This window comes from Dromaius novaehollandiae, chromosome 1 (genome assembly GCF_036370855.1).
Source record: "Dromaius novaehollandiae isolate bDroNov1 chromosome 1, bDroNov1.hap1, whole genome shotgun sequence".
NCBI classification, from domain to species: domain Eukaryota; kingdom Metazoa; phylum Chordata; class Aves; order Casuariiformes; family Dromaiidae; genus Dromaius; species Dromaius novaehollandiae.
In genome coordinates, this window is record NC_088098.1 from 28,787,625 (window position 1) to 28,809,607 (window position 21,983).

Here is a 21,983-nt window from a genome sequence, read left to right on the forward strand (position 1 = left end):
CTACAAACCATACATAATTTTTCAAGCTTTTGTTATGCTTTACCTTCTGTTTTTCAGAAGTATTACCAAAATGAACCGGATTTTAGTAATTCTAGAGGAAAATATGCATTTAAATATGCAATAGTTACTATAGGTATGTAGGTGTATGTTATGTATGCATAGCATATCCACATATGTATGCATACATACACATTTTGAATATTTGTAAGCTGCTTTAGGATTTTAGCTGCTCTAGGACTTTGCTATATGTGCTATTGTGTGCTGTTTGTTGGTATAGCTCTAGTCTTGTAGGTATACTTGCATCACATTTAAAGCCAAGTAAGTGTAATTATAGTCATTAGGGCATGAACAGTCTCAGTGTTGAATACTTCCTTAAGTGTTTTTTTGCAAAATCAGGGCCCCAAGCATCAAGAATGCAAATGATCTTGTAATGATATGTTATCATAAAGGTAAAAGGATGAAAGCTAAGGAGTAGGGAAAAAGAATACATTTCTGTTCAAATTCAAGCATATACACCTTCTTTCCATTTACAAACAGCAATATCTCATCCTTTCTCTTCTAAATTAGAAGACCTGGAAGTGTAGTAGACTTTTCTCAGTTTTTACTGGACTTTTGTGTGTTTGTACCCTGCATCTCTTCCTGATCAGCTCATCAAGAATCTGAGTTAAGTGGACATTCATAAAAATGTTAAACTCAAAGTTTAAAAAAGCTTTCTGAAAGTAAAAAATCCATCCTTTTCAGTTACTAAATTTGAGTACATTGTATTTTTTTTTTAGTTGTTTCTAAAAGTCATTGAGAGCACAAGGCAGAAAAGAGCTGGCATGTTTAAGATAAACATGGAAAATTCTGGTATCTGGAAAAATCTTTTCAGATCCTGTTTATACATCAGAAAGAAATATGGACCCAACTTCTTTACTTGCAAGGTGATTTTTCAAGAATTTCAATTATGTGACTAATTTTGATAAGTTTTCAGCTATTGTGATTAAGCCCTACTTCTCTGTATTAAGCATCTTTACAAGAGAGAGAATTTTTATTAGAATATTCTCAATACAAGCTAGTATCAACCTATTATGTGTAGGTAACATCCATAACATGTGTTTTAGACTTTTATCATTGTAACTTAGTTAAATGACTTATAATGCTGTGAACTATTCAAAAGGCTATTAATGATACTGTAGTCTTGTAAAATGAGACAAAAATCTTATGTCTGAAGTTTTTCTTTCTTATACATGTCATGAGAATAGACAATAGCCTAGACTGGATCAGTAATAGTGTGGATTCAGACAGACTTAATCCTGTGTTTGAGGGTAATACGAAAGGTTATTATACACCCTTTCCTTAATCTTCTTGTACCAGAGAGTACAGATAAGGCATTTTCAAGCCCTCTTCAATCTATTGAAGGGTGGCAGGCATTCATCAGGATCTTACCATTCACTTGTCACAATAACGATCTCGCAATACAGCCAGGAAATGCACCGTTTGGTGCTGGTGCTTTTGGGTTAACTGTGCCAGATCGCTGGGTCAAAAGTTTGACTGACTATATGCTTTTTTTATAAACATTTTGAAAACCTAAAGGTAACAGGGAAAAAAAAGTCAGAATGACATTAGCTTGATTCCTTTTCTGATAAGGAAACAAAGGGAAAAAGCTGGAATCTTGTACTTGAAGTGACATCTTGTAGTTGCCTTCAAGTAAGAATGTGGTTTGAGTTAGGATCCTAATTAACAAGACAGTTCTGTGTTTTCCTTCTGGAATATCTTTGTTTTTATCCAAATATGTGTGCTGGCTGCCTTTATCTATTACAAGAAGTTTTTTGTTTCATGACTTACAAGGATTGTGTTCGGCAGAGAAGCTGAAAAAATTAGCTTTTATTAAAGTCTGTCTCAGCTTTAAGTCCTCCAAAGACAATGCTGTTTCACTGTGCAGTCGATGGGTCTCTGGAGCAGTTAGTGACACATTTCAGGCTGAAACAATTGCTGCTGGAGTTGATGGCAGAGTCTGTTTTCTTCTATTGGAATGGACAAAGGCTCTAAAGACACACTAGGAATGTTGTTTAAAAATTCATTTGCGTTAATTCTCAGCAATTTCAGGATAGGTAAACTTAAACTGACAGACGTGATCATAACCAGTTTGAAAGGAGGGTGTTCACATTCCTGTTTGCATCAATGGTGGCTGAGCTCATGTTTTGAAATGCAAAACTTGCTCTGCGGTGCACATCTGTAGTTTGAGGAAAAACAATCTATCCATTTAGTAAGCATGTGAGACTTTACGTTATTTCCCAGTGATCTTGCATTTAAATGAAGCAGGATGACTGGATTTTGGTGAGGGAGGTCTGCTGAGAGTTTGGATTTTCTCTTGCTGCGTCCACAGTGTCATATTTTATGTGGCTTTCTGTGGCAGGCTACAGCTGCTATTCTCCAGGTCTGAAGTTGCAAAGTCAGAATCTCCGATTCTTTCCTGGTCACTGTCTATTTGTTATTTTTCACTTACAGCATTTCTGGAGAAAGGAACTGGCTACAAATAAGGACTCTTGCCAGTCCTGAGACAACCTTGTAATGAAGGTTGTTTTAAAATTTTCTCTCTAAAAGTCAAACGAGTTATCTATCTGCCTGTCTATTCTGTTACTTTGCCTTTGATCAGTGATTTCAGGGGAATATAATAGAACATTTTTTGTTGCCTGAAAAGATACGATTTTCTTCAATACTAAATTAATTTTCCCAATATGGGAGAAGTATAATCTCGGAAATCATCTCCTGTAGATGTAACCAAAACGACTCAAATACAAGCATTAGTCACAACTGGACCCAAGTCTTAGTTTGCACAACATCATGTTGTCCAAGCCCACTATTTTTATTCTGTGTTTTCACTTGGGTGTAGAATTCCTCCCAGCTTCCCCACAGTATGCTGTTGCACTGAGCCATTTAATCTGTTGCTGTGAGGAAACATTTAACATCAAACTGTAAAATTTTATTAGCACATCACCTAATATAAAAAACTATTTATAATCTACCTGTCCCTTTTTATTTATTTTAGTGTTGAATTGATTACACATTTACATTTTGTCGTACAGAAATATTTCAACTCATCCTCTTCAAACTGTTTTCTTCAAAGAAACACCTTTTTCAGAGCGTAATTAAAAATGGATTTGGGGGGGGTTGTATTGAAATTTCTTACATTTTGCAGAAGTAACTTTGAGCTGAATTGAAAACTTAGTATTTTCTTTAATTTGTAGTACTTAGTTCTGCAGATGTGGACTAATCAGTCAATTTCTTAATAGATTTTTTTTTTTAATAATAAAGGAGAACAAAAATCAATTCCCCCTCTGACTTGCTTCTCTTTTAGTGGCAAGTTCATCTAAACTGAAAACAGAGATTACTTTCGGGTGAGGATAAAGGAAATTGGCAAGTTAAATTGGAATTGATTGTTCCTTTAAGAAAAGGATTGATACATTGCTGCTTTATGTAATGTCACTTTTCTTTTTTTTTTTTGATAAGGTTTTGCAGGTTTTCTGACAATTTTCTTAGTAAGCATCTCTGGCACTCTTTCTGGAAGTACACTGAAATTAGCTTGGGTTTATGTTGGCAGAACGGAAGATAGAACTCACTTGTGTGTTAATTCCTTTTTGTGTGTGTATATATAAAAATAAGATTTTTTTTTTCTTGACTGCCAAATAGTAAGGTACAACTATGGAAAAGTCGCATTTCTACCTTAAGCTAGTGAAGCTCACACAGGCTTCAAACCTGATTGCGTTGATGCTGATGCCTTTGACTTGAATACAGCCGAAATTTCATTCCAGCATTGTGTGAATACATAGAAGTCTTCAGGACGACATATTTCACATCTTACTTGATATAAATTAAAAAAAAAACCCTCAAATTATTGAGGTACACCTCAATCAAAGACTATTAAACCCCAAAATACTACTCCGAGGAATCAGTGAGCCACTCCTGAGTAGCAGCTGGGAGGCTGTGCTGGGGGCACTGTGTTTGCACTACTGCTACCCTCTTCCCTGGCTACCTGTCACTGGCCAGTCGGAAAAGGGACCTCGAGCTAGATGGGCCATTGGCTTCAATCAGCGTAGTTCTTATGGGATCACTTTGTTTGGTGGGTTTCTGGTCAAATCACAGTCATTAACAGTCAGATTTTCCACTGCTGAACAGGGTGTATCTGCATAAGACCCTGACATCCTACTGCAATCGTTTGACTTCCTGTCCTAGTTTTCTTTAACTGTGTTAGCATATTTAAACCCAAATGTCTATTTTCATTTTGTAACCCTATGATAACCTTGAAATAAGTGGCTTTTCTGTACACCACTGTTTCTAGTGCCAAAGAACTTAAGTTTCCTGGTTAACCCCACAGGATGTCTAGTGTCTAGGCCTTTTGGGGGAGGGGGGGAAGGGATAAAAATAGTTTTCTGAGGTATTACTGAAAGTAAAATAAGTGTTCTTTCCCTAGCTGTTGCATTTAATAAAGACGGCTTTTAAGGATCACTGATGTCCTCTTCTGAGGGTTTTTTTTTTTTCTGGATGAAGTTCATGTTTTATATAGTGTGTATGTTATGTTTAAATAACCTCCAAAGCCTATTTCAGATAAACCAGGTACAGCAACAGCCTTCGCAGAAGGTAAAGGATAACTTGTGTGTAGCTTCCCCAGCTGAAGCCCAGTGTGCTTGTACAAAGACTCTTAAAATATAATTTCACTTTAAGCCATTACTTAACTTGACTGCAGCTACTAATATTAGTGTTTGGCCAACATATAGTGAAGCTTTGCTTCATGATAATTGGAGGATGCTGAGCAGTGAAAAGGACTTTATTCTATGTTACAGTTGCGGGGTTTGAAAGCCGGCTTTAAAAGAATCCTGATGGTAGTTTTGGTTTCATATCTGTTAACTTCAGCACTTCCATCAAGGTGGTTGTTGCAGTGCTATCACTCAAAAATTGAGAAAAGCCAAAGGGATAGCAAAAGAAAGAAACCCAACGTGGTCATCCTACAGCACTAGCCGTTATGAGGCAGGTACTGGAAAACTCTGAATGCCTGGCATCTATATGAGTAATGTATAGGCACCTGTTGACTCACTCATAAGGTGTGATAACCATAGCGTGATGGTGCTGATTAGCAATGAGACTGATGTCGCTTTGTGACTTGGGCAGGCGTATAACCTGTGTTTCAGTGCGAAAAATCCAGAAAAGCAGCTTACTGAATTAAGCCTTTGGATTCGCCTGAAAATGACAAGCTTGCCTCCATTCCAAAAGCCATGAGTGCTTTTTATGCATTACCCTCCCAGCTCATATTTTAGGTTAAAACTGGTGTGTATGCACTTCAGAGAGATATGTGCATCAAGATCTAGATGGATGGTGGGATATCTGTGTTGCAGAACCGGAAATATAAGTATCTGTCTACACTGGGATATTTGATAGCTTTCAGACCTGTTAATGTATGATCCGTCAGTTAATGTATGAAAAGATGGACTGATGGGCAAGTATGTAGAGAGCAGAAAAAGTAAAATATAATTAAGACACAGGCAAATGGATGGTTTTAGGAGTGTGTGTATATATATATCTTCACCAGATTGTTATAGTGAACATCTGCAAGAGAGATCTTTCAGCATTGCTTTCTGTAGGCATTCAGAGTTGCTCAGTAGCCAACTCTATTATCGGTTTTATAATGTTTCCTGAAGTTAGAAAACAACATACTACAAATCCATGTTTTAGGCAATAATGAATAACAGCCTATGTAGCTAATAGGGTTCTCAGGCTTTCTTTTCCTAAAATAAAATTTTGCAATCATACATACATATATTAGAAGAGAAGACGTACTATATTTAACTCTAGCTATAACCTCCCCCTGCTTTGACAGAAACTCAGGCTAAACTTTCCTTGCCTTCAACTGGAAAGGGACTTCTAGTCCCTTTTGAAAATCTTTTGAAAATCTTGATTGGTTCAGGGCCCTATTTTGCAGCTCAGAGAATCTACTGAAATCAGAGATGGTTATTTAACCCTATGACAGATGGAGCCAGGATGTCTGTACCATCAAAGAGAGTAAAAATGAAATGTGAGTGAGTACAGAAGTCAGTAAATATGAGAGTAATTGGATTGGGCATGCTGAGAGGGTAAGGAAGGATACATTGCTGTCACTTTTTTTAGCCATCAGCTTTGAAGCCAGCTACTGGTCTGTGTAAGTGACCTCACTGGCCTAAGCCGAAAGAGGTTAGAGGGTTATGTAAACGCACTGCCCTGTATAAACCTTTCCAGGGACACCTATCCAGAGTGTCTTTCATGATGACAGGACAGATGTGCTCCTTGCAGAGGATGGACTAGAAGATCTGAATTGGTCTCTACGTCTAAAGATATTTTACAGCTTGACCTTGTTTATGAACTGGAGTTTTCAATCTGTTTTGAGTGTTTCCTCTCTTTCTTGGTATTAACTACAATCTGCTGGAAAGAGAAAAGAATGTTGTTAAATTCAGCATCTCTGAATAGCTGAATACTACTCTTCATTGGAAACAGTAGGCAGTTTAGATAGCGATGGTCCAGACCCAAGCTGTCAGGTTATAATAATAGTCTTTTAATTACTGGAGATGGATCTAAAAACTAATTATCTAATCTGTAGTACTCCCATTGCAAAGCTGTTCCAGATCCTTGCTTGTCTGGTAGTCATAGATGGTCTTTCAGTTCCAAAGCTAAGTGGTTTTATGGCCACTATGTCATTGTTATCCTTCAGCTTAAATGACTTGTCTTGCTGGGGTTTATTGCAGTGAAGTGTTTTTATCCCTCAGAGCTTTTGTTTTGTTAGGTATGTCAACCAAGCCAAGTTCTTTTGTTTGATTTTCTTGCAAAATTGAGAATGGAGACTCAGTCTGTGTAGGCAAGGAAATTGGGCTGGGACAAAAAATAGTCATGAAGAACTAGTAGAGCAGGAACTCAGGATGAATGAGATACACAAGACAGCCCTCAGTCTGTAAAGGGTTTTTTATCTACTCAACCTCCCTTCTTGGTACTTGGAAGAGACCAGGGCTGTGAGTCTTTCCATTGCATGGATGTCAGTAACTCTGTGAAACCTCGCAGCAGCATGTGTTTCTCTTTCCCTTCTGCTGACCCTATGGGGCTCAACAACCTACTGTTGTCCTCAGTTACAGTTAGTGCAAAAGATGAATGAATGTATAATAAATCTAAAAATGACAGCTTTGAATTATCCCTGTGAAGTACATGAAACCAGATGGTGGGGTTGAGGTGGGGACTAAGTTCTTTTAATATAATCAATGTGTAAGTCCCTCTATTAAAAATTGAAAAAGGAACTTAAGTTACAAACTGAAATGCTCAGGAGTTTAGGAAAAGTCAGAGTTATTTTGTGCATGAACATACAGCATAATATGGCTTTTTAGTTATACAAGTACAGCTGTGGGATTTGGGGTGAGGGATGTTCTCTCTTCATAAATGGCAGTGGCTTGCAGAGCTGCCTGGAATGTGGTGATTTTATTTTCGTGGAGGGGGGAGGGGGAATTGAATAATATTAGAGGACTGCTGAATTGGAGTTCTTTGAACAGTTGTTGGTCTGCGATTATTCCTCTTTGAATATTTGCTTGTAAGTTTGTACCACATCTTGAAATGGCACAAAATAGTTCTCTAGAAGCATAAGAGGGTAACTGGCATTACTCAAGTTACAAAGCCAATATTCAATAAGCCACCCAGATTTCAAGTTTCCTGGTTTTCCAAGTTGTCTGCTTCTAGGTATCACTTTCAGTTTTTTTTTTGTTTGGGGGATTGGTTTCATGTTGCTTTGGAGAGCAGAGATCATCTCTGGAGTCTCCTTAGGGGAACACTAGACATGAGCATAGTCATGAAGGTGCAGTGGGCAGTGTGAGCAAATGTTGGAAAACATGCTGGAGCCATGTTTAATTGGATATTTCTTTCCTGTTACAGAAGGTTAATTGGCTCCCCTTTCTGTGTGTAAGGGGTAAGTGACTATGTTTGTAGAGAAGGAGTAGGCAAATTGTCCAAAGAGATGTGGTAAAGGAGGAAGAAGATTGTAGCAGAAGGCAAGAAGTGAGGCTGACTGGAAGTAGTTAAGGAAAACATTTTACTCTCCTCTTGGCATGTTAAAAATAAGCAGTGTCCATATGCTGTCCACATCCTCTGTCTTTCCCTAAGCATCAGTCTAGCAATCTGGGTCCACCTTGCAGGCCCCTATCCTGCTGGTTTGATAAGCAGTACTAGCTGGGTTTCCATCTGCAGGCAGGCTCTCCATTCTGCAGCTGTATTTCAGCTGCCCACTTGTATTCTTTTGATTTCTGCCAACAATATTTATCAATTTAGCATACAAACATTGCATGAAGGCACAGCTTCCACATCTAATTAAAATTGATTACTATTTCAAGAGCTAGTTTAACAACAACAAAAAAACCACCTAGAAGACTTAGCCTTGCTCACGATGAAAGTCATGTACTTTGGCTATCTATAGGAGCAGAAAAAAACATTCCCCTTAAGACAGGGCTGGAGGGTCTTATTTTCTTTTCAGCTTGTCAGTCTTGAACCTTTAAAGTTAGGCTAAAAGAATGTGTTTGTTTTTCTTGTAGCACTTCAAATCTCCTGTACTAAACAAACATATTAAATTTGAGGCCCCTTCACATGGTTAACTTCTTGCATTAAGTATCAGCAGACCAGTATGAAAGATCTTCTTTCCTGTCCTGATAACAGTGATAGATGTAAGAGACCCTAAAGAAATGCCTATTATCTATCTTCCTCTTTTTGTCAAAGAAACAGAATGCCCCAGGTCAATTCTGGAAGTTAAGAAGGAAGCAAAAAGCAATTAACTATTCATTAGTTGTACTTGAAAAACTAATTTGCAGTTTTTGATAGAAGAAAAATGTATTTAAAAACAGTGCTCAGACTACAAGATTAGTTGCCATATATCATATTAATAGTTCTGGGTGAGGGAGCTGAAGAATATAAACTTTCTTGTTTCTTGTGTATATCTGTATGAATATGGTTATTTTATAGAAAGGTTTATTGCCCCGTAATCTTCTGTGAGTCATCATAGGTTTATAAAAATACAATTAAATAAATGAAAAGGTTTACCAGAAATGCAATGAATTGAGGAGCTGGCTATTGAGTTCATTGTAGTTTGAATATGAAGAGTTACTAAGAAATATGTTTAGTGTGTCTTTTAAATTCCTTGCAACTCTACTAGCTGTTTGTTTCATATCCTTAGTAACAGAATTTTGCAAAAAGGTAAAAATCTAATATGCTTAAGCTAGCAACACTTGTTTATACCTGATAACAACAGCACTACTGAACTCCCTTCATGAGTTTTCCTCTATCCTTACCATACTGTAAGCTGCTTCTTTGTTGGTGTTTAACATAACTGCAGAATTTATTCCTAACATCCATTTTATTTTTGTTCAAATTGGAGTTTTTGAACACTGAAAGATAAGCAGCAACATCTGTTTAACCTCATTCATCAAAGAATTTCCACTTCATGCATCTCTCAAAGGGTCAAAATGACAGGAAAATAAATATTATATTAAGAGGGACCAATCAAATGGTAAGTAGCTGTGCTGAACTCAAAGGCAGCAGTATTCATAAAGGAAATGTCCCCCTGAAGCCATTTGCTACTGTCTGGTATATGTTTAAATATTGCCTCTTTCAGGATTATTTCTTTATCTCAGTTGAATGTATTTTATCACAGCTAACAATTACAGAATTGGACTTTTTCATGAAAATGAGACATGATATCTGGTTTACGTGGATTAGGTGAGACCACACGTTTTGAATCTAAAGAGCTAATAACTCATGTAGGGATACGCTGATAGAAGGCAAATACACAAAGACATGTTTAGATTACGGGTATAGATGATATTTGCACTCGAAACACTTCCCATCACCTGAGCTGGACATTACCACTTCTCAGTTGAGAGGAGGTAAAGTAAATCTAAAGATGGCTCAACGGAACTAACTTTACAAGAACTGCCGGCTGGGTTGCAACGTGAAGGATCTCTGCCTTGGGGGCAAGCTGCTCCATGGTGACAGGATCTGTACCGGAGGAATGACAGTGCTTTAAGATGCAGTAAGTCGTGCATGTGTAGCGAGTGATTTAAGGAGGCCTCTGCATTTGCTGTAGACAGTGCAAGCCACTACCTGGCACGATTTCTTGACTATCATGATTATAATCTATCACTTTCTTCTTTCCACATACTTTCTGTAGTCCTCTTCTATGCATAATAGCAAAGGCCAAACTTCTATTTCTAAGCTGAGGAGAGCCAGTGGAGCTCCAGTGGGGACATATGGGTATGAACATGGAAATTATCCCAGTTCTGTAGGACTGCATTTGGATAATTCTTTCCAGTGTTGGGAGAGATCTCCTTCAAGAGCCTGGCATGGATTAGTATTGTGGATCTGCCTTCACAGAAGAGAGATGCTTTGTGTTTTGCAGTGCTTGAGGGTATTTTGCCAGATATTCACACACAATATGGTTTTGCAGTCCCTTCTAACACATTTATCTTGCATTTGGTAATCGGAGGGGAGAGGAAGCCTTTGTGCACTCAAAGGTTTCAACAGCTTCAACAGTTTGAAAAAGGAGGAGCATTTCTATTTTTTGGAGGCCTCTGTCTTTTCTGAAGCTCTGCCCTCATAAGAAAGATTACTTTGGGGAATTTGGGATACTGCATTAACACACTCTTAAGTCAGACAGTGCTGCAGCCATGTCTGAGGAACTTGCTTTGGAAGTGAAATTAAATCCTCTTCTGTTTGAGAACTTAAGTATATCATGGAGATCTGTCCTGGAGATCTGTCACTGTCATTTCCCAGAGACTTCTAAGAAAATTGGTGGCTTTCCCTGATAACACAAAATGTTGACTTCTTGGAGCCTTCAGCTTTCGGCGGTAGTTAAATTCAAAACTCTGTGCATGTATTCCAGTAGTAGTCATTGCTGAATAGAGGTTTTCCAGCAAGGGAGGGTAACTTTCTCTGGGCACAGATTGCTGTAGCGGACATTTTAATAGAGCTTTCATTAATCTGGGCAGCACATAGAAACTGTAACTACAAGCAACATACAAATCCCTTTGGATATTGTTGTGGCATGCACAACACTGCATAAATACACCACTAATAAATTGCGTGTGGGAATACGATCCAGAGAGAACACAACTCTGATTTTTTTTGGGGGGGGGGGGGTGTGGGGGGGAAGGAGTGGGGGGAAAGACATAAAGATAGGCTATTTGACATAGAAGCAATGTGCTAATGAGGAGCTAAAATCTCCTTCCTCTGTACCCACTTTCTCTACTGGTAAATTCATGCCTGTGGCTATAATTTAAGAGGTCCTGGCATCTTAGCCTGGAAGTGAGCTGCCTTTTCCTATTCCCTCATTACTGACTATATTTGCTTGCCCTTTCTCATAAGGGGGATGAGAGGTCCTGCTGTGTCTTGGATCCTTTTACAGATTTACTTCATATTTGGATGTTTTCAAAGTGCTCTGCTACTTTTGCAACTTCCTCATAACTCAGTGGCTAATTCCTCTTTAGCTCTGCTGTATGGCTGATTAGTTTCTTGATACACACACAGCCTTTTCTATAGGTGTATCTTCTGGAGCTGATCATTGACCACTTTTTCCCTAAGGACTACTCCAGTTCTTTAATCACTTGCCAGAGGATATTTTAGGCACTTTCCATGCCAGTTTTTAATAACACCTTATGTTCTTTACTTGTGACAGCAAGTATATCTATCTTTATTAGTCATGAAGAAGTTAGAAGCATCCTAGCAATTAACTCCTACTAATACGTATCGTGCCTCTCATATCTTATTGCTGCACACTGAGCATACATATTCAGTTTAAATACTGTACAGTAAAAATCTAAAACACGACTCTTGTTATGTTTACAATGCTACCACAAAAAATCCCTGTACTAGTATTTATTTCTGCATTGTTTAAATCCTGTTCTCTACAGCCTTCTGTGCTGTCGTCACTATTTTGCCTGAGCATTCCCCCATGAACATGGACAGGCAAACAAAAGACTTTTATCAAGAAAGGAAGAAACCCCTATACCAGTATCACTGATCCAACTACCTGATGGCATGGATAAGTTCCCAATCAGTGATTAATATTATGCAGTCATGGGTCTATCAATTTATTCTCAACTCTTCAAGCAATGAGTTGAAAGTCTTTGCCATTCATTAAACAGTCGTGTGTGTGATGGGTTGTGGTGTGTGTGTGTTTTTTTTCTGCAAACAGCTGCATGTAATATTGGTAATCGAAATGGAGGTAAAGGTCAAAATCTAGGGCATGAAGAGTAGCAGTTAAAAGTGAGGAGACTCTGCACTCGGTCCAAAAGAGCTTACAGCTTTAGGTAGCACTGCACAGAGAGGAAAGTTTGAATACAAAGAAGATTTGTAATAAAAGTACCAGAGAGAGTACAGAAATCCATGTATTTGGCTGTGACATAGCCTTAGTACTAGAAATACACAAGTGCTATCTTTGGGTCAGAAAGTACATTTTCTTTTATTTGCTTTGTTCCTTTGCAGGAATTCGTAGTCAAGCTTTTTGACTTATTCCTGTTAGTGACTCTTGCTAAATCTGTAATGCAAGCTACTCATTTTTCATCTTTGCTTTGAGATTTCTTATGCTGTAAAATCTCCCAGGTAAAGACACCAGCATCTTGTCCCTCTACAGCCACAGAATATGCTTTCCAGCTTGAGGTGAAAGATGGTGTGCATGACTGGCCATTACTTTATAATTTTAGGAGATACTGGCAGGTGCTTTTCCAGTCTGCTGCGGTTTGTTGGTTATTCTCATTTTCCTAAGCCTCGGAGTTTTAGCAGAGTGTTTGTCCACCAGGACTTTGTCCCTGCCCTGCACTTCCCCTTCTGTGGCTTCATTTAATATGTATTACTTTATTCTCTCTTCTGAAATGCCAGCACTGTAATGTTGTTTTATGCAATTTTCTGACCTCATACTGGAAAAACCTATTAATCTCCTACTTATTATTAAGCCCTGCCAGCCGCGAGCTCACTGCAATTTCAGATCTTGCTAAACTCTGCTGCTTTATACTCCCTCTGGACTCTTTTGTCTTGTTGTTGACAACTTCTTAAGGCATTGGCTTCTTTTCTACTCTTCCCTCTCTTGCCTCTGTCATCAGTTCTCCTTATTTTTCTTATTGCTGGTGTATTGCTAGGTATATTTTGATGTATTTTTAAAGGCAAATGTATTTTTAAAGGCAATTACTTCAGTTATATTGGAAATTCACATCTGAAAATCTGTGGGTCATTCTTAGCCCACATGCTGCTTTTGTGTTGATTTGTCATTCACTTTCCACTGTGATATGCAGTAGCACCTCAGATGGGACGGAGACTCTCCTTTGGGGCAAAAACAGTGTTCCTGCCAATTCATGAGCAGGGATGCTTATGATGTATAAAGCAGGGATGCTTTATATTTCTACTGGATATTTCTTGCAGTTTTTCACTGCATGCTAATTAAAACTTTCTCCTTCTTTTACAAGATCCCTGAGTTGATGCTGATTTCATGTGGTGTTATTTTTGTATTTTTTGTTCCCTTTCTTCGTGTAAATGTTTCAGATTCTGAGTTTGTAAAAGGTACTTCCTTCGAAGTTTTGTATTCTCTCTCTTCCTTCTCACCCCCTGCTCTTGATTCATACTCTTCAGATTTTTTCTGCATGCAGATGCCCAATAAATACCAACATTAATAGCAGTTTTTGTGCATTCAGTGCTATTGAATATTAGCCTTTTTTTTGCCCACATAAGGCCTTACAAGGTTAGCTTTAGAAATGCCATTTGGAATACATATCACAATAGGAATCCTGTTTTGAGTTTTTCTGCTTCGGGTAAGATACAGCATTTTTAGTGTCAGAGGGGGACACAGTAAAGGAAAGAATCTCTCAACATACAGTATATAATTTGTGGTAAAGACTCAATTTTCTAGGCACTTTCAAGTAACCTTAGCTTTATGTGCAGGGGTAACCTCAGGGGGGATTAAAAAGCATTCATCCACTTCAGTATGGATAGGCCCCATATTGGTAGTGCGTGTGCGTGAGGGATGGTCATAGTAATGGCTCCCGTTTCCCGCGAGGTGAGGCTACCGATGGCTGGGGCAGGCTTTACGCTGTGCGATGCCCCGTCTCTTCTGTGAGCCTGGCTGATGTGGCAGGTGCCAGGCAAACAAGAAGGGCTGGGGACAGGACTCTTTATGGTGGTCATGCTTTGGCGGTTTGTCCTCCTTGTTCTGGGAGGACATCCTTCCCCAGCAGACTTGCATGGTTACACTCCCCCTGGACTCTTTTGTCTTGTTTTTGACCACTTATAAAGGTGTTGGCTTCTTTCCCGCTCTTCCCTCTTTGACCTCTCTATCATCAATCCTCCTTATTTTGCTTATTGCTGGTACATTGCTAGATCTACGTGTATTTCCAAACTTTTGGCCCCTCTGGACCACAGGAGTGCACCGAGGGCTGGGTGAGGCTGAGGTTGCTCACGTAACCCAGAGAGCACAAGTAGCTTGTGTGCTCGCAGGGCCACCTGCCTACCTGCGGTGGCCCCGCTCTCTGCCCTCGTGAGCATGTCCCGTGACTACCATGGGCCTGAGAAGGTGGCTCGGGGCCTTTTCCAAAACGTCCTTAATGTGAAATGCAGGCCAGGTGCTTCCAGGCTGAGTGAAATAGATAGGCGAGACAGAGTTTAGGCTGCTGAAGCCGGTGGTTTAGGGCAGTGGAGGTAGATGCAGTGCCTCAGGAACAACACAGCCTTGTATGAACACTGTCACGTTGAGGATACCAAAGCTTCTGTGTCTCTGCTGGTAAGGTTTGTCACCTCTGTGCATTTCCCTTGGGGGTACTGTACTGGGTGGAATAGATGAGGTAACTTTTCTACAAAGAAAAGTTATCTTTTATTTTGCAGATAATATTAGTTGCTTCCATACAGCACAGAACTTGCAGTATTTTTAGGAATAGTTTGGTTTTGAATTACCTCATATGGCCATGGAGGCATGTCATTTTCCACTCCACACAACTGTATTGCAGCCACCATGGTGAATGTTTCAGCTGCTGGTCGCTGTGCAACAGGAGACTGGCACTCAGCTCAGGCACGGCAGGAGCACACAGTCAGGATTTGTCCCCCAGACATCATCTTCATGACTTCTGTATGCAGAAACTATCACTCTCTGTACTTAATGAAGTGCACTGTTCTAAGATGTGGAACATCAGATCCTCTTCTGCTGTTCCTTTCTTCCTCTTCCCTGTAACACCTTTCATACTAGTCCTTTGGACTAATATTGCTTGAATAATTTAGAAGTCTTTCACGGACACAGAGTTGATGGAAACCTCTGTTTCTTCTTATAGCCTTTGTGACCTTTCAGGTTATGTTATCTTGAGCTATTTTGTGTTTTGAAGGTTTTCCTCCCCTCCCCCCCCCCATTATTGTCCATAGTTTAGTGTTAATCCAGCTCCCTACCGATCTTCCTTCTCATAATCTCAGAAGAAAACTTAATGAATTTTAGGACAGAATGAAGGCAGGCAAGGAAAGGAGGAGAAAAGCCAAGAGCTTTTTAAAACTTTGATTGTTTTATCCTGTTTCCTCCTCATGACTTCCTATTGTTTTTCCTCTAAAGCCTTTGGAAATGACAGAAATGATCATATAATGGAAGTTTTCTTTTTACTTACAGCTGTTTGCTTTTTTCCCAAATCTTACTGAAGCGCTTAAACGTTATTTGCTATAACAATGCAGTAATAAATTTGCGGGCTTCTTCAGCGCCTACCAAGTGAAAAATCTCATTTTACTTGAATGAAGTAACAAAAGGTCCCAAAGTGGCAGGTCAGTATTTTCTCTTGGCATGGTTTGGGAGGCAAGCACACAGGACGCAGGGACTTTCTTCAGCAATGCAAAAGAAACCCATCAGTTCTTGCTCTGGTGAACAGCCCCATCTCACAAGCTTTTGCCCCTGGCAGCCTTCTGAGGATGATGGCTGCTTCAGGCCAGGAGACATGGAGGGGCTGCAGCACTGGGCTGTGGCTGGGACGTGTCCCCGTGGGGTTGCGTGCCTCCTACCGAAATGGCCTTTTCTCTACACTGGGCCTGACCTGTGAAGGGCACCTGGTGGCCAGGGAGAGCCGTGCTGGGGAGGCACGGCACGGCAAGGGGAGGGAGGGGAGCCGAGGTGCTGCATGGCCAAAATGCCCCTACTTTTTGGGGCCCCTCAGGCGAGAGCCGTCAGTTGTCCGCTCAACCCGCGTATGTCTCGGTTGAATAAGGGCTCGTGCTGGGCCTTATGTAACCTGCGTGATGTCACTTGGCAAGCAAATAGCTGAGCTGTGCTTTCTGATTTTCTGCAGTTCGGTCCCATGCTTTGTCGGTGTTCTTCACCACTCCTTTCATTGCTGGCCAAGTCTGTAGCTTAATTCCCTGTTGCTGTATTTCTGGGTTAGTCTTAACTTTGTTTTCCCCTGCGTGCATGAATAAGTGGCTTTGTAGGGGCTCTGAGGCTCTTGTTACAGCTGTCTTAAAGCTTGAATGATTATCTGTGTTACAACTAGATAAATTTTGAGTCATGAATGAGCTGAGCAATATGTCTGTGCCCTCCGTGTATGTGCTAGGTCCTATATGTGGGTATAATGCTGCTCCCCATATCAGCTCCAGCATAGCCTTTTGTTGCTGATAGCTTTTAAAAGCTTTAAGCACAAATCTGCCTCCTGGCACTTGTCCGGGCCCCTGGGAAAGCCTTGTGAAAGCAGCAGATTCAGGAACATGTCTTCATCTTATCCTCTCTCCTACTTGACTTCCCAGCTGTAACTTTTGCCTGGGTTATCATCTTTTGAAGTATTTGAACCTGAATGTTCTGTAAAATTCTGTTCCTTTGGTTTGTTTTTCATGATTTTTCTTCCTTTATCACCAAGATGATTCATACAGATGGATATGCAAATAAGACCTGATTGAGTATAAACTAACACTTACTACTGGTTCATTTAATAGAAATTTTAAAGGATCAGTGACTGTTTGTAACAGGAGGAGGCTTTTCTCTTGTGCCATTACCAATGTTAAGAAATTAAAAAGAAGCACGGATCCTCCTGAAGGCGGAACAGCGTAACTTTTGTGCTTGCAGAAACTCTCCCCAGCGCTTGCTTTGAAACCCACGGAGGAGCGCAGGCTGAAGCTCGTGAGGTCAGAGGACTCGTGCAGTCACTGGGTATTTCAGCTGCAGCGGAGGCTGGCGCTGATCCATCTGCTGAAAGGTTTCACAGATGTGAACTGTGCAGGACTGTTGTTTCAGGCAGCCAGTGTGAAGCAGGAAATGATCTGGATGCAGCAGGCTGTTAACGAAGAAAGATGCGAGCTGGTCGCACCTCTCGGTGACGGCTGAAGGCGCGGTGTTCGGAAAGTTAGCCTTATTGTTCGGGTTTAGCGGATCGTCACGTCTGGAGCTTACATATGATACAGCGGAGTCCATGCTAAAGACCTCTGAAAGCTGCCGTAAGTGTAACTTGAGCCTGGCTGAGGGAAGCGGGATGATGTCACGGCGTTTCGGTAACGGATAGAGAAGCCTTCCTGCAGGCTGAGATATTACTGTCAAGTGGAGAACTTTTTAATGACATGTCTGCGTGTATTATATTTTACTCATAGTATAGTGAAAGTCGCACTATGATACTACTAGTCTTTGGCTGTCTAGGCTTGACATAATTGTTTTACAGACTGAAAATATTGTGTGCGTGTATAAATGCTTCAGAGTGGAAGAGGGAAAATGCAATTTTTATGCGTAGCAATTTATATAATATGGATTAAAACAAAGACGGGTCCAATCAATGTAAAAATATGTAAGGTGGTAGTGGTTAATTGTTACTTTATACTGTCAAGTACGTAGAGGTGCTTGAGGTAATTTATGCGAACGAATGCCGCATGCACTCTTCTGTCAACAGGAGTGGGCTATAACACACCTGAGGTGCAATACTTAGCTGAAAGTGCTAACATCTGGAACACAGTTTCTTTCTGACAGAAAGATATAGCATAAACAAAACAAAGAGACCATGTTCCTGCAAGATAGGTATATGTTTCTGGCAGAGTGACAGCATTTTGAGAAATTCAGCAGAAGTAATGAATACAGCATAACACAGTCCTGCGCAAGGTGATTTATATCATGTCAGCGGTAACCCTAAGCGGGATTACATGCTGATGTTCATGGGTAACGGGCAGGAAGTGTTTATATGTCACAGTTTAAATACAAAACGTGTGTTATACTTGGGCAATTTCTGTGAATATCTTGAAACATTTGTTTTAAATCATCTTGAAGTAAAAATGTAGTTTTGCTATAGGCTTTTTCGCTGTTTTGCATTTTCCTCCTAAATGGCGTATCTTCCTTTGCGATCAATTTATAGCAGTATCTCCAGTAGACCTACTGAGCTGGTAAAATCTTTCTTTGGTAGCATTTAGAGTGCAGTATGGATAGTCCTCCTTACCTTTGCTCATCAATGTTTTCTTAATGAGAAAAGCTACTAGTAATGCGAGGGGCAAGGCCATAAAAGTGATGATCTCATATGTATAAAGTGATGCCAGTTGCTCTAGCTTACAGATTGTGGGCCTGGATTTGCGGGCCTGGCGCAGGCCTCGCAGGGTCTCGTGTGATCCTTTTGCCTTCTCTCCTGTTGCAGCATCTAAGCTGATCCAGCTGTAGGGTTTTAATATCCATTCTCTTTGCTTTTTTTCCCCCCTTTCCCTACAGGAAAGAGGTGATCTAAATTAAAAGTTAAAATTCCCATTTAAAATATATTCTGACTAAATGTTCAGAATATTCACTTGTAAAATAGGAAGGCTAGCTGAGTATTTTCCTGTCAAGCAGGTAGCATAAGTTTTATGACTTTTGATTCGGTAATTCAAGGTAAAAATTCAAGGGTATGTCATACTTCACCCACGTAAATTAAATGGAATTTGTAAAAGGAACTTCAACACGCAGCCACGCTTTCTTATTCCAGCCTTATGGGTGCCTCAAGACGTCAGAAACTGCTTTTCTAGAAAACCTCGCGTACTGTTTTCTCCTGCCGTAAGGCTTCCCTTGGCTGCAGTGCGTCCGTCTGATCGTTAGCCTTGTGCCCCCGTTGGTGTCTTGTTGCTGGGCCTCTGTTCCTGCATTTAACTCATCTCCTGAGATACAGGGCCCCACACGGTCAGGATCTGCTCGCCTTGGCTTATTATAAATGCTGTTACCTCTAATGTGTGCATTTAGAATAATGGCAGTCAATTACAGGTCTGTCTTGTTAAATATAAATAGCTTGAGGAAACGTATCCTGTGTGGCTTTAACTCGGAAGCCTTACTGATAAGGTTTCTCTTTTATGAGCACTACAGAAGTACGCTGTGAAGACAGCAGTGAATTAAACATTTTTAGTTTACAACTTACTTTTATTTGACATTCATTTTTATTAACTTACTGCAGGAAAGTGTTGCAGTCCAAACGCATTGATGAATTCAGACTACATAAGGATTTCAGATAAAAATAGTGTTTAAAGTGGGTCAATGTCCTTAATCTTTCTTGGCTGAGTTTTTTTTTTTCCTTCTTTTTCCTTTTCACATTCTTAGATGAGAGCAGGTCTTAATTCTCAGAAGTGATTGGAGCCCATCTTAGCAAATTTCTTCCAACTGTATGAAAGAAATAACACACTTGCATCTTTTGTATCTTGTGGGATTTTACCCACATCAAGGGGGCCTGTATGTCACCAGAGTTTCAAGTCTCTGATGTTCAAAGGAAAATGCAGTTAATCAAATCCCAAACTTCTGACTTAGATCTCCTGTGTTTGATTTCCATCAGTATGCATGGTTATCTCATTCCAGTGGCATGGTGCTTCCTACAGCTATTGCATATTACCCAATATTCAGGAACCACAGTGCCAGGGGAGGTCAGCAGACGAGCATTCCCCAAATCAGAAAACAAAAAGGAGAAAGTATCTCGCTCCGGAACTGGAACTGTGAGAGTTGAATAAAATAGTGATAACTGCTTTAACTTCTGCAAGAACAAGCTGAATGAAACATATATTCTTTTATCAGCTAATTATGGGGTTTAATTTTTATCAGGACAATTGTGGGTATGATTTTGTAGATCTAGGTGAAGTGCCTCCTTGGGCAGTGAATGTCGTGGCCCCCCAGTTGGGATGCTGGAACTGCACTTAGCCGTCAGGATAGATTAAAAAGGCAGATTCCAGCATATTCTGTTACCTCCCAAATGTTACAGATGGTTCTTGGATTTTTACACTGTTTTTAGAATCCTAACGAGCATTTTTAAAAAGTATTGCTGAGCTTTAAAATATAGTACTCCAGTAAGCAGACACAGAGGTAGATGTATTTATTCTGATTCAAAATCTGTTCCTTGTGTTTGCGATATTGTAGACCAGCATCCACACTTACTGTTTTTTCTCATGCATATTTTTCTCTTTTAGAGTGGTGGTTTTGTGCTTAGGAACTTCTGATTCAGTCATTTCATTTTTCTTAATTTACATCTAACACACATATGCATAACAAAACATCTGAAGTTCCTGGAGTGATTGGAGGGTTAAGCTATGGCCCACATACATAAACAAACATGCTGCCTCTTCAGTCTCATGGCTATAAGTCATTTTGCCAGTTGTCTTATCTACCATCTGAACTCACTCGCTCTTTATAGCATGTGTTGCCTGAACAAGGGCTGGTATTCATGGCCAGAAATTGAAGCTGACAGAATTTGTAAGGAAGAACAACATGAACCAGGGTAAGTAGCTGTAATTTGCTGTATCTGACAATACTGCATTTGAAATAAGTATTTTGCAGCATGATGATGTGGATGATAAATGACCCACTGCTGCATTGTGTGGCATAATCTTGATGAACAGACACATTACTGGGAATTTGTATCCTCAGGGCAAACTGTGCTAAGGAGAGCAAAGTTGCTGAATGAATGTGCTCCAGACAGTCAAGCCTTTTCATAAGTAACTCGAAGGGGTACTAAAACTGCTGACAAAAACGAAGTGATAAAGTAACTGCTATGTCTGGGTGTTTGCACTGGATGGGCGTGTCTAGAAGAGTTATATCCAAAATTGTCTGAAGGTGGGATTAATTACTGACTGATTTCATCATGGAAAAACTAATGATATGCATTCCCAGCCAAGTCACTTGGAGTCATTACTGCAAACCAGAGATAACTTATATTAGAAACTGCAGTGAACAATGGTACAGTGCTGCTGGAATCTAGCAATAGTCCATCTGATTTTTTTTTCTCCTTTTAACAGGGAGACATACTTGGTGTAAGGTCACTTTAATTGGCAAGTATTAGCAGACAGTTTGTTCAGTCAGGCGCAATTTTTTTAATTTTTATTACTGTTACCAGGGTTGTTATAATTCTGGTATAGCTAAGGTACATTGTAACTTGTATAAGTATCTGGGTTAATGTTTTCACCATACACCCACTGGTCCTTGTCTATTTGGAAAAAGTGGCTTTGTTTATCAAGTCCATTTATTGACTGAGGCCCTCAGTGTTAAGCTGGAAGCTCCACAATAGCTTGAAAGTGGAAAATTTTCTCCCCATGCTGAGAAAATCAGATACTAGGTCTTTTAGAGGAGACTGAGGATGTGCTCCTCAGGATGACATGGGGAGTGTATTCGTTGCTGTGGCTGCCAGCTCTGAAGGCTAATCAGGTGTGGCTCAAAGTTGCTCAAGATCAGAGTCTGTGTTGCCCACGTGATGCTTTCTTGAGCAAAGCGTTTTGTTCTGTTGTTGTTATAAAGTATATTGAAAATCTTCTTTGCATCTAAATAAAACAATAGAAAAAACATTATATGACAGCTTTTTCCCTTGTCTTCTGATTTAGTAAAGGTGTAAGAATTTTAACTAGGAATTTTAGCTTTCCCCCCCAAATCTCTAATTGATTAGGTCTTTGAATCACAGAGCCGAAACCTGCCTGCAGCAACGCTCTTTTTGCAATGCCTGCAGCGACACTTCAGAGTGGGCAGCCCCCAACAAAAATCTACTCCTTGCTTGTGG

The 21,983-nt window shown here is 39.9% G+C and overlaps 1 protein-coding gene across 3 annotated transcripts in view; it reads left to right on the forward strand.

Annotated features, from left to right (window-relative positions):
• PDZRN4 (PDZ domain containing ring finger 4) overlaps nt 1–21,983 on the forward strand; it is a 251,951-nt gene that overhangs the window by 29,615 nt on the left and 200,353 nt on the right. The window contains exon 1 of one of the 3 annotated variants that reach the window (XM_064507903.1): nt 17,303–17,457. The exons of the other annotated variants lie outside the window; for them this stretch is intronic. Within the exon in view, the coding sequence (XP_064363973.1) occupies nt 17,433–17,457 (25 nt within the window). The 5' untranslated portion in view covers nt 17,303–17,432. Of the gene's footprint in view, nt 1–17,302; nt 17,458–21,983 lie in introns of those variants that run through there. 3 annotated transcript variants of the gene reach the window in all.